At 41.4% G+C, this 17,293-nt stretch overlaps 1 protein-coding gene across 2 annotated transcripts in view; it reads left to right on the top strand.

The window, feature by feature from the left end:
* LOC117215585 (choline O-acetyltransferase) overlaps positions 1-17,293 on the top strand; it is a 30,701-nt gene that overhangs the window by 9,716 nt on the left and 3,692 nt on the right. The window contains exons 4-7 of one of the 2 annotated variants that reach the window (XM_033461944.1): positions 1,652-1,881; positions 3,919-4,130; positions 6,256-6,378; positions 14,722-14,908. In XM_033461944.1, coding sequence (XP_033317835.1) covers positions 1,652-1,881; positions 3,919-4,130; positions 6,256-6,378; positions 14,722-14,908 — 752 coding nt within the window. Of the gene's footprint in view, positions 1-1,651; positions 1,882-3,918; positions 4,131-6,255; positions 6,379-14,721; positions 14,930-17,293 lie in introns of both variants that reach the window. The other variant, XM_033461943.1, reaches the window with a different exon arrangement.

Below are 17,293 nucleotides of genomic sequence, written 5' to 3'. Positions count from 1 at the left end.
ACACATTTTATTCGATGTACACAATTGCAGAAGCTACAGACGTAGAACATGGCATTTACGCGTTCGACTGATGAACGATTAGCCTTTTACGCGCGTGTTCGAAGGGCGAAGCAGTAAGAATACAACCTGTGTCGTCTTACGTTATTAGAGGCGATCCTAACGGTTAGAAGAAAGGAAACAATATCGAAGGATTGGTTTCTCACATCTTGTGATACGCGGCATAGCTATAGGTGCATTTCGACTTGCAGAGATAAACTTCGACCTGCAAAGGTCTGGCTATTGCAAATTCAAGTTTCAGAGGTAAAATAACGCATCTGGACAGGTGGCAAATAATTCGAGTTAAAGTGAGTTTTATCTCGACTTCTAGAGGTTTTCGCAGCACAAATGAATAAAGTTGTAGTCTTATAGAGATTTTCGAACTATAAAGTTTATTAGATTGCAGCATATTATAAAATGTTAAAGAAAAAAGAACAAGAAATATTTATATCCATTTGCTGATATCGATATACTCTGTACAAACGAAGGTACGACTCACACCATTGCCAAGCAGTTAGAGTAATCTTGTTGCAAGTTCTCCGGCAACCCTTGCTGCTACATACCCTCCTACGGCATAATTAACCGGCTGTTCTGCTCTCGCCAATATTCGCAATATTCCCATTATCCTCGTAACCCGACCTTACCCAATGACAACCTACGACCTACGTCTATAAATCGAATGAAGGTGTAACAAGCTAACGACGATACGTGGTTGGGTTCGTTCCCTCGTCGTGCAGAGCAAGTATCTTTAACCCTTTATCAGGTCATTATCTTCAACCGAAAAATTTTATTACATGACCAGCCAATAAACGACATTTCTAAAATTTTTACAAATTAAAGTTTATGCCTCTTGTCTTGAGAAGGAAAAGATTGTAAATGTTTGTAAATTTATCTATATGTATGCAATAGTCTTGTGCATATGTATGCAATTGTTGTATTCCATGTTTTATTACTAAAGATTCTAATTTATATGATTATAAAGTAATTATTAAATTTGCACTTTTTGTTTCATTGCATTAAAGTTTGATTTGGAACAACTTCATACTACATTGACAAAAAATAAAATGAAAAAGGTAATTTGTAGCTATTTCTAATTTGAAAGGTAATAAAATGAAATATTTCACGAACCGTTTTACGAACAAAATTGTGTTATATTAACGTTATTAAATTTGCTAGAATTTTCGTGCACAGGTTGACAAATTTTTGCAAATAAGCATTCATATTGAATCGAGGAACGAGGAGTAAAAATTATTGAGCTCAAACGAGTCGACTAAAAAAAATGATTGAATAACAGTAAATTTTGAAAAATAAGATATTCCGTATGCCTATAATTATTTTATCTCGATTACCAACGATAAAATTTATGGATTCAGACTTTACTGAAGCAATACATTTCAAAGTTACATACATCACTAAGAGTTCTTATAACGTCGACAATGTATCGACAGTATGCCATTTTCATGGAAGAATCGTTGCTAGTCAATTGTGCGAGATTTTCCCTTGCTCTTATTAAATACACAATCAAGAAACACATTCTAATAGGAAACTGTAATTACGTGAGTAATAAACGATAATATAACCCAAAGAAAGAAATAAAGGCAAAAGAATTTTGCAGACGAGCAAAATCGGCACAATCTGGAATTGCTGGAGAGATGTCTGTGCGTGGTATGCATCGACGACGATGTACTGCCAACGACGTTCAATAATCCCCTGAACAAGGAAGATCGATGGATCGGCGACCGAGATTACGCTAACGTGCTTCATCATGTTCTCCACGGCGGAGGTTCCAGACATTTGGGTGCAAATCGTTGGTTCGATAAAACTTTCCATGCTATTCTTGGCAAGGTATATACCTACCTACAACTACACGCTATACCCGATTAAGAGAAAAATTGTAGTTTCACATTGAAGCAACAACTTTTTCTCCGCGCAACGTTATTTCTGCCCACTCGAGAGTTATTCTTATTCGAGCGATCTGTTTCATTTTCCCATCCAAGTTCCTAGGTCGGTTTGTCATTCCGCATAGGAATGGGAAGAAAACTTCGAAAACATATGTACACGTACATAACTGGTGGTTACTTCGATGATAATATAGTCGTTACTTCTATTACGGTCGCTAGCACATTTCCATGATAATTTGTAATTTCTCTCTTTCTGCTCTCGTTTCATGCTATTATATTTGAGCCAATAAAGCATCCTGATCGCTTTATCCTCTCTCCCGATGCAATATCCTGAATTCGATCCACCGAATTCGTAACAATCAGTAACGACTAACTCATTTTCGCCACTTAATGTATCCTTCGTGTGTGAACTTGATACACTGATAGAACATCGATAAGATGGAAATGATTGGAGATATTTTGTAGACAACACTGTAAGTGGAAAAATAAAAAACTGTTGCTCCTTTATCGCGTAATGACCTACTTGCTAATGGGAACACTGTAGTATAAAATTGAAGAGATAATTTCTATTTCCAAATAATTACTACTACTCCAACATTGTCTCTGCATATACGAACAATATTGCACTCAATATAGGTGCCATTAAAAACGATAGACATGCGATAGACATGGTCGAACACATAGACACTAAATATCACCAATTTTATAACAATACTTACTCGGAACGTTATAAGATATAGCTTAATAATGAACATAAAAAGAACATTTTGAAAAACCATATTTTTTTATTTTTATATAAGTTATTTAGGACTAAACAGTATTGGTATTTACAATGCATGCAAATTTAAAATGAATGACACATTCAGTTTTTTCTACAACTAAGAAGCACATACAACTTTTCTACTAAAACAATTCCCTTTCTGATGAACATATTAGTTCTTGTTGAGAATTGTGGATCTTTGAAGCCGAAATAATGTTATAGGAACATTAAATTTATATTGACAGTTATTACTAAAATAATGATATATTTATTACATGGACGATTCTTTATATATTTATCGATACACACTTGCACACGTCTCAGCACCTTCTATACCCGACTCTTCATCGACGACTCTTAACCGACTGACTGTTTACATTTCTTTGTTTCGAGACGCTGCGCGCACACACATACTTCCACACACTGATATATACATATAAGTATTTGTACTACGCACTTAACTCAGTCCAGCACAGAAAATTACACATATCTCAACAGTTCTAAAAATGGAAAATTTTGTGACGCATTTGGATTATTTCGTACATTTAAGATTTTATAGTAAACAAAACAAATGAAATTTCAAAAATAAGTTCCAGAAGGTTTCTCTCTGTGCTAAAAAGTTTGATGTTTGGCACTTAGTGAAATGTTCAATCGTTTCTTGGCTTTTGTCTATGCTATCTGTCTAAATGAATGGAACATCGAGTTTTCCTTACAACTAACGGGTGATATATACAGGCTTTCCCACGAATACACTTTTCTTTTTCGTGAATTTGGATTACATTGACGCGTGAGGTTTCTTTTCCTTCTTCTCTATTAATTTTTATATCTTTTCCTATAGAAAGTAAAAACTAACTGTTATTTAGTATTTAACAAAATTATTTATTATAGAAATAACATTTAGAAAGAGAAATTGCACTTCGATCCTGTGCTGCAGTATTATCATGTAGAGCATTTTCCGCTAAAAACTCAAAATTTTCCAATTTTCACGCTTACAGTGTTTTCCACAAGCGCTCTTCAGTTCTCCTTCACAGGTGGCAGATTTCGTTCGCGTGTCAAAGTCAGCAAATTTCAGGAAAATTGTTCTGTAAATGGCCGAATAATATAATATTCTACCGGAAAAGTGTGTCAAATTGAAACGAGGACGGCTAAGGGTTAGATCGACTATTATACGTATCATCTCACGTTATTTGTATACTCTATTTCACTTGTCTGTTTACCAAGGACGGAATGTGGGGCATGAACTACGAACATTCGGCCGGCGAAGGTCCAGCAATTTTTATTACGTTCGAAGAACTAACAGAAAAGGTCGATGCCATGTCGCCACCCGAGGAAACTACGGTACCTTCGCATCTACCTGCGCCAGAAAAGCTGGAATGGCACCTATCCGAACAAAGCCTCAGCGATATCCAAGATGCAATGATATCTTTCGACGCGTGAGTAACGATGAAACATTCTCGATTGTCAAAAAAACTTCGTAGTTAAACTTTACTTTTCCTAACATTTTATACTATGGTCCGGTTCCTAAAGTCTTAATCTCGACGTTCTGAAAAACGAAGCAAAGCAATTTTCTTATCCTTGACTTTCATCATATTTTGAGTGATGGAATCTTTATATCGTTTGAAATCTATATTACTTTCATGTATTTTAATTTTGCACTTGTATATAGATTGCATTTTGTATACAGATTGAGATCTTTACACTCACGATCAATGACGATACTAACCCTTAACGCTCCGACTTTTAATTGTGAATATCGACCGGCAACTCCAACTTATTCTCATCATACTTCGACTTGTAAGTTTTTAAGTGTCAGATTTTAACACGTTGGTCGCTACGTCACCCATATCTGTGTGACTGGTATGCTTCCGTGGGGGCCCCGTAACCCAAATATGGGTGACGCCCTTCTTGTTGGAGTTAATTAAATATAGAATATTATATATAGGATATATAACATAAAAATACTAAAAATACATTATACCATACTTTTTATTAATTTATATTCTGGATAAAATATTACATTATGCTATGTCGCATGGTATTCGTTAAAATATTCCAAACACATTTGGGGCGATTTTGTACACTTCGAACAATATGTTGCAGTTCTTTTTACGTTTTTTCTTGCTTCTTGGCGTGCGACAGTTTGCCTCTTCTTCTCGTAACATAGGGCGCACATCCTTTTTATAGGCTTGCCCTGCTGATTCTTACGAATCTCCAAATGGCGGGACACCTTCGTTTTTTTCCGATGGTTGTCGGGCACAGTATTTCCTGAGGACACATTGGATCATTCGGAAACGAAAATTTCCCGAAATTTTCTTATTTGAATTTTTTTGTTTGTGGCTGTTTGGTATACAATATGAGCAGTTACTACAGTTGTTCCTAAGAACAAATGTAAATGTAGTGATAATTTCCGATACTACTTGATGCTTTTCTGTATCGTAGTGGCATATGAGGCCATCTGGTCACTTCTGTTTTTCCAGTATCACATACCAGTTTTTCCATTATTGTATACTACTCTCCTCACTTTCAAATATATTTCCACGCTATCTACTGAACATTTTAAGGATGACAAAATCGCTGATGTGCGTCTCACAAGAAGTATGCTTCTCGACTAAATGAAAGATCTGGGATATCTGCCATGAGAGCGTACCGACGGTCGGATTTGGGCCCCGCGGGAAACTTAGCCGAATTGCGCTGGGCGACCAACGTTAACACGTTGACTATGTCGCGTAATAATTTAACAAATTATTGAAAAAGTGTCGATCTCAAAACAGGAGATCGAGCTCTTTATTTCCACATACTTATACAATGATTGATAATAAACTTTTTATGATGTTCTTTTTATGATGTTATGATGTTCATAACGATAGACTTTTAAAGTTTTGGGTAGTTTTGAATTATGCAGACTGCAAACTGGCAGACTAGCTCGGGTGATTTCGGGCGGAGTATTTATATTCTTTTATTTGTTGGAGTGGGAGAAAAACTTTGGTCGTGCGGATCTATCATATGGTTGGATGTTACTCTGGATTTTGGTTGTACGGATGTATCATGTTTAGAGTGATTGGATGTTACCCTGGCGGTAACTCATGATAAGACGGTTGGGATTAACTATCTTATCGGAGTCAAATTTACCCTGTGACAACTGCCACGACACTCGTATTCGGGTGTCAGCAAAGTTTCCGGTAGGGCCGCGTAACCCGTATTCGGGTGTCGTTTATTTGACTACTTGCGAAGGATCGTCGTAAATATTTGAAAAGATATTCCAAAGGAAATGATAAAACTATTGAGTTGTTATAAAAGTAATACGAAAATGGTTTATTAAAGAGTAGAGCGCCGCACGTCGGTGGTGAGTGAGAGGCACATTTGGAGCGTTAAGGACTAAACATTCATAAGAAACAAACTCGATCGAATATTTTACCCGTTTATATTAATAATAGATGTTAATAATAACATACAATTATTAATTAAATATAGTAAAAAAAATAATAACTAATAATTATAGTTTAAAAAAAATAATAATAACATATAATATGTAATATATAATAATAATTGTATTAATAGACTGGTGGAGGACCTGGACCTTTGTATTTTATGGTTTCAAGAATATTCGAAGGAATTTATAAAATCCCACAAGATTAGTCCAGATGTTTATATACAACTAGCATTACAATTTACACACTTTAGGTGAGTACCTATTTTATATTCAATAGTTGCCATTTTTTCCATATTCATTGTTTACTGCGAACAAATTTAAATTGCTAAAAGTATCTATACGGTGAGATACAAAATTAAATCATACAACGAAAGAATTGATCTTAGAGGTTTTAATCTTTAACACGTTGAATGCCACGCTAGAGTTACAGGGATTGCCCGTGGCGTCATGATGAATTTTTTATTATGCGATGTAAATAATGTTGAAATATTACTTACAAGAGATAAGCTGCGGTGTATAATCATGTTTAATGAATTATCTCACAGGGGTCACCAGTAACCCCCATGGCGCTGAAGTGCGATTTCGCGCGATTCACTTATTTTTTGCGATTATCAATTATCTCATATTGTTTCTTCGTGTTACTAAATAATTGTTCCACGTGTTTATTCTTGTCTAGAGCGTGTAACAATCAAGTAAGAGCGTTTATTATACTTTTATATGCTACACAAATGTTTGCACTTCATGTTTTCTATTTTTTAGTTAGCCCTTAAAGTTAATATAATTTCAAATGGAGACTATGCGACAAGCAATTCCACTGACGATACATTTTTATCAAATCCCTCCAAACGATGTCGAGTACTGTCAGACAGAGGAAAGTTCTTTGAGCAGTTTATCTAATATGATAATAACAATATGCGTACATAATAGGTCTATATTTCATGTATAAATACAACTATTTTTATGTTTTATATTGCATTAATTTCGTTACACCATTGTAGTAACGATGGTAATAATGAAAAATTTATAATTATTGACATTTGTTCAAATTATGTATTTCTACTAATATTGGCGTGCCGGTAATAATGGCTCCCATGGCGCTACCGACAAGTTGTCACCGGTGACCCCCGTGGCATTCAGCGTGTTAAGCATTTTTTACTTCACTCTGTGAACATTGAGCTTCTAAACCCTTCAGTCGCTTTATTAACATCCTGCACGCTTATCGATTGACAAAAAAGATAATAAACTCATCTATCGATTTACACAAGACGTTTTTCATATGATTGACATTTGCGTAAAAGGAAGCTGCTAGTATAAGGCAAACACGTGGAAAGAAGAATGTTATAAACATATTTATTATAAACAAAAATTTTACTAGCATTCGGAAAATTGAGGGAATTTTAATGCGTGCGTGTGTATGTTAAATTGTAGGAAAAAACCGAATAGTGCGCTATGTGTAACTCTTTGAATTGCCTACAACTGCATAAATGTTCGAGGTATACATAGCTACTATTTACTATTTACGAAGTGTCACAATGGTCCTCGCTTATGTTAACACGCTGCTCAAAACAATTACGTTCTAATTATTATGAGATGTTCCTTCTTCATGTTACTGCGACTTTTTATATCCATTCCATGCGTTCTTTTATGCTATGTTAGTTTATCTTCCAAATTATTGTCTCAAATGTATCACAGTGTCATACGAATAACATATCTTATTAAGAGACATTAAGTCTATATAGCTTGTTCGTTTGATTGATGCTATAGAACCATTCATAAGAGCGATTTTTCATTGTTTTGAGCAACGTATCAACATATTTATCGGAGAGGGAAGAACACCGGAACACCTAGAATTTGGGATAGTCCAGCAACAGTGTACTCCAGGGTCTACTATAGCTGTAGTCAAACAATGACAGTTAGCTAATCCGATTGTAATCGTTCGAGACTGGTGATGGTGAGCTTTGGCTCGGGGCGACGGCCCGTCGCCCAACGTAGCCGCGGTCGACGGGACGGGCGCTTTGTCTAGCAAAGGTATAGAGCGATAGTATGACCTCCAGTACAGGAAGTACCGGGCAGTAAAACATTCCAACGGGCCCCTCAGACAATGAATACCCAAAGTTGAGGCACTTGCGCGACACGAGTACCGCTAGCCCGAGGATCCGCCATAAAACCTAGGTCACGTCCGGCAATTAAGAGTTTCCTAATGGACAGGCAGGTTGGTCCCAAAAGCGACCGATGGAGACACGAGGGTCGGGCATCCTCGGGACGGGCACTGGGGCATTCTTGCTAGAGATCTGAGCGAGGAAGCACGGAGCGTCTTACGATCAGGAGCAGTGCACGTTTGAGTTCTACTAAGCATATCTATCACCCCGTCGGCCGCGTATTCGTAACCGAACCGGAGACCATCGTCACCAGTACCGCGAGCATCTAATCCCCGCGTTGATCGCCGGTTCTGTACTCTCGATATTTGTGTTAATAAACGGTGTTTGCGTGATATTGCAACGATGGCTGCCCCTCAGGGCAACTCGCCGAACGCCCCCAACCTGATCCTATGGAAGGACTCATAACCCTTGTGCAACAGATAGTGAAGCCGCTAGTGCCACCACCGAGAGTGGAACCTAGGAACATAGTGCTACCGCGCTTTAACCCCGCGATCGCGGGCGCCGATCCAGCCGCGTGGTGCTCGGCCGTTGACCTACTCATGAAGGATAACCTCTACGGGACAGCGCGCTAGTTTCTGCGTTAAATAGTGCTCTAGAGGGTCGGGCGGCACACTGGCTCACGCAGATAGTGACCGGCGACGAGTTTACCTGGCCAAAGTGCAGGGAGCTTTTTATTACGCGGTTTGGTAGCAAAGAGACGGCGACGACGACGCTGATGAACATGCTCCGGGAACCACAACAGGAGGACGAAAACATGGATGCTTATGCCATTCGCGTCCGTTCCCTCCTGGAGACGAAGTGGCAGAATGCCACTGTGGCTGAAATAATCAACGCTGTCGTTCTTAATCATTTGAGCCCACGAGACCATCGCATCGAACAGATAGCGGTTGGGAAAGACATCAAGACCAAGGGCCAGTTTCTAGAGGAAATGAGAGCTGTCGCTTTCGCGAAGGGGCTGGCATCCCCGACAAGCGACCCGCCGACGGGCCCAGAAGCCAAACGATTCAAGCCTTCCGCTAGTCGGCCCAGGTGCCACTACTGCGGCGCTCTCGGACACAAACTGGCGGACTGCCGCAGGAGGATAAAGAGCGGGCCACCGAAGAACGCGCGACGCCCAGAAGGAGGTCGACCGGCTGCACCGTCCAAGGTGTTCTGTTTTAGGTGCCGCGGGGAGGGCCACATCGCGTCCGATTGTCCATCACCGCGGGAGCGGGCATCTGACTCCGACAATACCCGGCGAGTCGACGTTTGCGCGGTGGAGTCCCCAACGGGCGAATTGAGCCATCGGGGTGAGTCGTACCCGTTCTACTTCGACTCCGGAGCCGAATGCTCGCTAATCAAGGAATCCGCCGCCTCGAAATTTTCCGGTGAAAGGAAGATGGGTATAGTGGTAATGCGAGGAATAGGGAACACGTGTGTTAAGAGTACATCCCAGATCTTGTCCACTGTAGGCATTAACGGTTTTACATTGGAGATAGCTTTCCACGTCCTTTCCGATAGTTATCTGAAGTACGATATCATGATCGGTCGCGAGATTTTGAGCCAGGGGTTCGACGTAAATATCACGCGAAATAACGTAAAACAAAGATAGTTAATACCTGTAGTAGAACCCCCGAAGCCGAGGTTGATATTAATGCGGTCGACACGGACGTAGTCGGTAGTGACAAAAGTCGACTAATTTCGGTTCTCGAACAATTCAAAGATTCGTTCATTACGGGCTTCCCCCGTACCCGCGTAAGCACGGGCCAGTTAGAGATACGGCTAATCGACCCTAATGTTACCGTGCAAAGGAGCCCTTACAGACTTAGCGAGGAAGAGCGGAGGATAGTGCGCGAGAAAATAGGCGAGCTGATTAGAGCGAAAATTGTGCGACCCAGTAACTCACCGTTCGCGAGCCCCATCTTACTCGTGAAAAAGAAGGACGGCTCAGACAGACTGTGCGTAGATTTCCGGGCGCTGAACACAGACACGGTCGCGGATCGATACCCCTTACCCCTTATCGCGGACCAAATCGCGAGACTACAAAACGCGAAATACTTCATCACCCTGGACATGGCCAGCGGGTTCCATCAAATCCCCATCCACCCTGACTCGACAGAGTATACCGCGTTCGTTACCCCCGATGGTCAATACGAATACATCACGATGCCGTTTGGACTGAAAAATGCGCCCTCCGTCTTCCAGAGGGCCATCCTCCGGGCATTGGGCGACCTCGCGTATTCCTACGTCGTTGTCTACCTGGACGACGTCCTAATCACCGCCGACTCGATAGATCAATCACTAGAAAGGTTGCAAGTTGTACTGGACACCCTCGCGAATGCCGGATTCTCTTTTAACTTCGCGAAATGCTCCTTCCTGAAGACGTCGGTGCTTTATTTGGGATACGTAGTTCGTAACGGAGAAGTTCGTCCAAACCCGGGAAAGATACAAGCCCTGAATGCTTTACCTGCACCGTCGACCGTCACGCAGCTCAGGCAGTTCATAGGCCTGGCCTCTTACTTCCGGACATTCATTCCCAAATTTTCACAAGTGATGAAACCCCTATACGCACTCACCTCTAGTAGCAAGCATATCACTTGGACGGATCGGCACGAAAAGATAAGACAGAAGGTGATTTCCGTCCTGACCGACGCGCCGGTGCTAATGTTATTTGACCCCAATCACCCCATAGAACTACATACTGACGCCAGCTCGGAAGGATATGGAGCTATCCTGATGCACAAAGTCGAAGGTAGGAATAGAGTAGTCGAGTATTACAGCAAGCGGACCAGCCCCGCGGAGTCTAGGTATCATTCCTACGAGCTGGAAACGTTAGCGGTCGTGAACGCCGTTAAGCATTTCCGACACTACCTGCACGGGCGGAAGTTCCTAGTTGTTACCGACTGTAACTCGTTGAAAGCCTCTAGTAACAAAGTAAACCTGAACGACCGGGTTCATAGGTGGTGGGCTTACCTACAAACGTTCGACTTTGACATCACGTATCGAGAGGGTAAGCGCATGGCCCACGTAGACTTCTTTTCGCGAAACCCCGTAGACGCGAACCACCGTGTAGCCAATAAAGTCGCAGAGAAGGAGATCAACATGGCCGAGATCTCCGGAGACCGGCTGTTAGCAGAACAACGCCGCGATCCCGAAATCCCGAAATCGTCGGCAAACTAAAGAGCGCAGAGCTCGCCGAGGACGTCGCGAACACCTACGAATTGCGTTCCGGCACCCTGTACCGCAAAATACAAAGAAGAGGCAAGACCCTGTGCCTGCCCATTGTCCCGAGAAGTTTTAGATGGTCGGTGATCAACCATGTGCACCAGTCAATTATGCACCTGGGATGGAACAAAACGCTGGAGAAACTGTACGAGCATTATTGGTTCGAGGGGATGGCGAAGTATGTTCGCAAGTTCGTCGAGAACTGCCATGCTTGCCGGGTTTCGAAGGCCAGTTCGGGCAAGGTACAGGCTGAACTACACCCCATACCCAAGACTAGCATACCTTGGCACACCGTGCATATGGATATCACGGGCAAATTGAGCGGGAAGGGGGACTCAAAGGAGTATGTCGTCGTGTTGGTTGACGCCTTCACCAAATTTGTACACCTGCGTCATACCCGGAAGATAGACTCCAGCAGCACCGTCGAAGCTCTCAAGACGGCTATATTCTTATTCGGCAGCCCCTGCCGAGTGATAGCGGACCAAGGAAGGTGCTTCACAGGCAGGGAGTTCCAAAGCTTCTGCAGAAGTAGAAACATCAAGCTTCACCTGATAGCAACCGGTGCGAGCAGGGCCAACGGACAGGTAGAGCGAGTAATGAGCACACTAAAGAACATGTTCACAACGGTAGAGAAGACCGGGCGGCCGTGGCAAGACGCGGTCGGAGAAATACAACTAGCTCTAAATTGCACCACCAACCGCGTAACCAAGGCGAGCCCCTTAGAACTGCTGATTGGTAAAGCGGTAAGACCGTACGACCTGATAGTACCAGACAGCGTAGAAGAAAAGACGATAGACGTGGCCGAAGCAAGACAACAAGCCCTAAGAAACATAGAGGCGAGTGCCAAATACGATAAAGGCAGATTCGATAAGAAGAAAGCTAGGATAGTTCGGTTCAGCCTTGGCGACCTCGTGCTGCGGAAGAACGAAGAGCGAAACCAGACGAAGTTGGACCCCAAGTACAGGGGCCCATTCGTGGTAGCGGAAATCTTAGAAGGAGACCGGTACTCTTTAGAAACCTTAGACGGCAAAAGATCGTATAAGGACAGTCACGATAGGCTAAGGAAGGCCCCAGACAGTTGCGTCCCTGCCGAGTTGGACGTCTGCGGTGATGACAAGGATGGTGAGAATAGCGATGTGAGTACACCGATCTCAGAGGATCCTTAACCCTATGGCTATAACGTTAGTCATAGCGCCCCCACACAAGCCTCGTGCAACCAGCGCTTCTGTGTTACGCCCTGAGTGGCGCCCAGCGCTTCTGTGTTACGCCCTGTGTGGCGCCCAGCGCTTCTGTGTTACGCCCTGTGTGGCGCCCAGCGCTTCTGTGTTACGCCCTGTGGGGCACTCCGCGTTGCACGACAAGCTCTGTGTGGTCCTGTGATCCAACAACCTGAGACTCACCGGTGTACGAAATCGAAAACGATCCGTCGTGTCATTGCGGTCTGACCGATAACTCTCAGGGCGCTACTAACGCTCTGAATACGACTTACGCGCTACTAATCTTAGTTTCCTCCCCCCCCCCTCGTTTCCGTCAAATCTCCGAGCTGAGGTCCGCTGCGGAAATGGGCCCTTGGCTCGTCCGAATGATTAATAACGTCGGTCACATCGAGTCTAACGGGAAAACGCAATGTTTTAGTGGCACACGAGGACGCGTGACAGTCAGGATGGCCGTGTCGGAGAGGGAAGAACACCGGAACACCTAGAACTTGGGATAGTCCAGCAACAGTGTACTCCAGGGTCTACTATAGCTGTAGTCAAACAATGACAGTTAGCTAATCCGATTGTAATCATTCGAGACTGGTGATGGTAAGCTTTGGCTCGGGGCGACGGCCCGTCGCCCAACGTAGCCGCGGTCGACGGGACGGGCGCTTTGTCTAGCAAAGGTATAGAGCGATAGTATGACCTCCAGTACAGGAAGTACCGGGCAGTAAAACATTCCAACGGGCCCCTCAGACAATGAATACCCAAAGTTGAGGCACTTGCGCGACACGAGTACCGCTAGCCCGAGGACCCGCCATAAAACCTAGGTCACGTCCGGCAATTAAGAGTTTCCTAATGGACAGGCAGGTTGGTCCCAAAAGCGACCGATGGAGACACGAGGGTCGGGCATCCTCGGGACGGGCACTGGGGCATTCTTGCTAGAGATCTGAGCGAGCAAGCACGGAGCGTCTTACGATCAGGAACGGTGCACGTTGAGTTCTACTAAGCATATCTATCACCCCGTCGGCCGCGTATTCGTAACCGAACCGGAGACCATCGTCACCAGTACCGCGAGCATCTAATCCCCGGGTTGATCGCCGGTTCTGTACTCTCGATATTTGTGTTAATAAACGGTGTTTGCGTGATATCGCAACGATGGCTGCCCCTCAGGGCAACTCGCCGAACGCCCCCAACCTGATCCTCAATGCAACCCCGACATATTTATTAACAGTGTGGTGAATAATTCGAGACACGAACGCATTTTCTGCATTATCTCTTCAGTATTTCCAAGAAACCACTGATCATGTCTAGATATGTTAAGTGAAATTGTTCTTGCGAAAGTTAAATTGAACGCTACAGGATATCGAGAGATGTTACATGGCGAATTATTGCCTTTCATGACTGAAACAGAAGACAAAAGACATTTCTCAAAAGGAGGCCGCTACAAAAAAGGTGGTTTCAAGATTTCGCAATAGAATTATTAACATGAACAGTATTGAATGCTGATTTGAAAACGATCATGAACTTGTGGGAAATTCTTGGTTAAAAAAGTTTACGATCAGGAGAAGCCAACTATAGAAAATATCGTTGAACTTAAAAAAAAAAAGAATAAAATCAATGTGGGCGATTATTTGAAACACAACTTTAAATAAGTTAGAGGATAGTGTATCTAATAGTTTAATAGAAGTAATCAAAAATAAAGAGCAATCCACTAAATACTGAATGAAAACATAAGAAAATTGAGTTTATATTCTTTCACAGCCACAAACATAATTTTAAGAGAAAATTTAATTTCTTGCAAACCTCAAAAGAAGGGAATTTCTGTTTGTTGTATTTTCAATTTTGTATTATATTATAATATGAAATTATATAAACAATTTTGTCAATCTTTGTTTTAATATTATGAAATATCTAAAAATAGGGTTGAGTTTATAATTGTTCAGGATACTGTACATATGCACTCTAAATTTATTAACAACTGTAAAAAAGCTAATAATAAATTCTTATGTCTAAAATCTTTTGTTTGGAACAGATTGCATGGAAACTTAGTAGCAACTTACGAGAGCGCAGGCATTCGAAGATTCGCATTAGGAAGAATCGATTGCATCAGAGCAGCCAGCCCGGAAGCTCTGGCCTGGGCGAAGGCCATGTGCCAAGGGGATCCCGAAAGTCAAACCACGAATCAGCAAAGCAACACCCTAGACGATGGCACCAAAAGAGTTCAGTTCACCATTTACAGTGTAACTGAAACTTGGCTGTATTTCGTAGAGTTTGTCGTTTGTAGCGACACGATACTCCCCATAGACGAGATATTTTCAAAACATAACGACCATCCAATTACTTAAGCTTCAGATTACGCTGAAACTGTGGAAAGACTGACTAGGCTCCGATTTCGGTGATTTTAGAATATGTTGTAGAAATTGATATTTTGAACAATTTCTCCTATACATATAAAGGCTGAATTCGTTTAGTCACTGAGATACTCGCGAAAAATTGCTACGGTGAATTCTACCTATAATTGCGCATCTGTGGCAACGTATGTGTCAGCATTGATTATCGAGTGTGAAAAATAACACTTAACCCAAACCGATAAACTATAAGTAAAACATGATATATAACGATAGTAACGTATATGTCAGAATTGGTTGCTGAGTGTGAAAAATGACACCTGACCCAAACCGATAAAGTATAAGCAAAAGAATTAGGTTTGGTTTAGGCGTTATTTTATCCGGCGGATAATGAGACATCCAGCAACCAATATTAATGCATACGTTGCCAAACATGCGCAACTACAGTATGTTCGCTTTAGTTGTATAAACACGATTACTTCTGTAAGTATCAAAAGTACAGAAAGATGTTTCAGACAAAAGTAGTATGGTATGAAAGAGAGCATAATCTGGTGAAGTTAGCTTTTACATAGATGGCCAAGTAGAGATCATATGAAGGTGATATACATTTTTTTTTATGGAATCATATAATTTTAAATACTGTAATAGATCCGTTTCAACATTCTCTACAAAAAAGTGGCCACCTAATTATGCAGAAAAGTCATTAGTTTAGAAGATATTTTAACTTTAATTTGTCAAATTTAACGTACGGTAGACAAAGAAAGACGCAAGCTGATAGTTTAATACGTTAAATTTTACAAATTAAAGTTAAAATATCTTCTAAACTAATGATTTTTCTACATAATTAGGTGAATACTTTCTTTGTAGAGAATGCCGAGGCGGATCGATTACTGTATTTAAAATTATATGATTCTATCTAAAGAAACCTATATGTCATCTTCATATAACATCTACTTGGCTATCAGCAAAAGAATCTAATTACTCCAGATTATGTCCTCTTTGATATCATACAACTTTTATTCGAGACATCTTTTCCTATTTTTGATACTTATAGAAATAATCGCATACTGTACGCAGAATTCAGTTCTTCCACCAGCAGTTCTTTGTAAATATTTCGAAAACTAGGCAAGTCCAGCCCTTATATGCATAGAAAAAGGTAACTCAAAACCTTAGTTAACTTAAGTTTTACAAAACTTAAGTTTTACAATATACCAAAAATCATCGAAATCGAAGTCTAGTCAGTCTTTTCACAGCTTCACCCAAATTACTCGAGCTTTTCATGTTTCTTTCACTTTTCGCAAGTTCTCATACTCATCTACAGAGGTGTACGTACACAGCATTAATCCGAAAAGAAGAACCGAGAACATAAATACGATTCCACAAAAACGACAAGCGGTGGACAAGTCTATATAGATGGGAAAAATAACGAAATAATAAAAGAAGGGAGACTCTTGAAGAAAAAGGCAATCAATTAAACTAGACCGTGTTCGCTCTTTTTCCCGTTGGAGTGTTTGCCTGGTCTCTCGAGTGGCCTCGGGCGAGTTTCATGGGGGTTTACCGTTTGCTTTCTTTCCGCGGTTTACCCTCGTCTGGAAAATGGCACGGCGAGCTGACTGTTGTTTCTCGTTTATCACGATGTTATTTCAGCCGTCCTCTATCCTGCAATTACTCGGCTGTTCATCGAAAATGCACGATAATGAAATTGACTCCCTCCGTGCGTGTAGTTTTCTACCCTAACGACTAACGAGCCCATACGTTTCCGTGGATACACTCGTTTTCGTGTACCGTATACAGAATGTTTCGTAGTTTGCACTAACAACAGAAAATGGGGTGGTTGATCGCCTAAAAATATTTATGTACGTATATAGCCACAACCAGACAATGTTTTCTTCTTATATGCATAACTTCCGATCAAGTTAGTTTTCAATGATTTTCACGAAAGAAATACTAGGTACTCAAATGTCAAATTAACAGTTGACAATGGGAGAACAAACGAGTACTAATTAAATCGTAATGGTTTATATACAAAATAATTTTAGTAACTGGGACGGACTGTAGTTTTATTGGAGCGAAAAGTTATAGTTAGGAAAAGGTTATAAAGAAGAATGCACCGACACAGTTCCACTTTTCCTTAAATGGAGCTCTACGATTTTCTTTTGTATAAATTGGTTCCTCATATTATTTTGAGACGAAGCTCTTATAAGTTATAAGTCAGTATCATCGAAATACAGTAAAACCTGTCTTATCCGAACTAAT

The sequence above is a fragment of the Bombus bifarius genome, unplaced genomic scaffold (assembly GCF_011952205.1).
Source record: "Bombus bifarius isolate JDL3187 unplaced genomic scaffold, Bbif_JDL3187 scf7180000009739, whole genome shotgun sequence".
Lineage (NCBI taxonomy): Eukaryota > Metazoa > Arthropoda > Insecta > Hymenoptera > Apidae > Bombus > Bombus bifarius.
The sequence above is the reverse complement of the archived record's forward strand: the minus strand, read 5'-3'. Positions and strand labels throughout refer to the sequence as shown.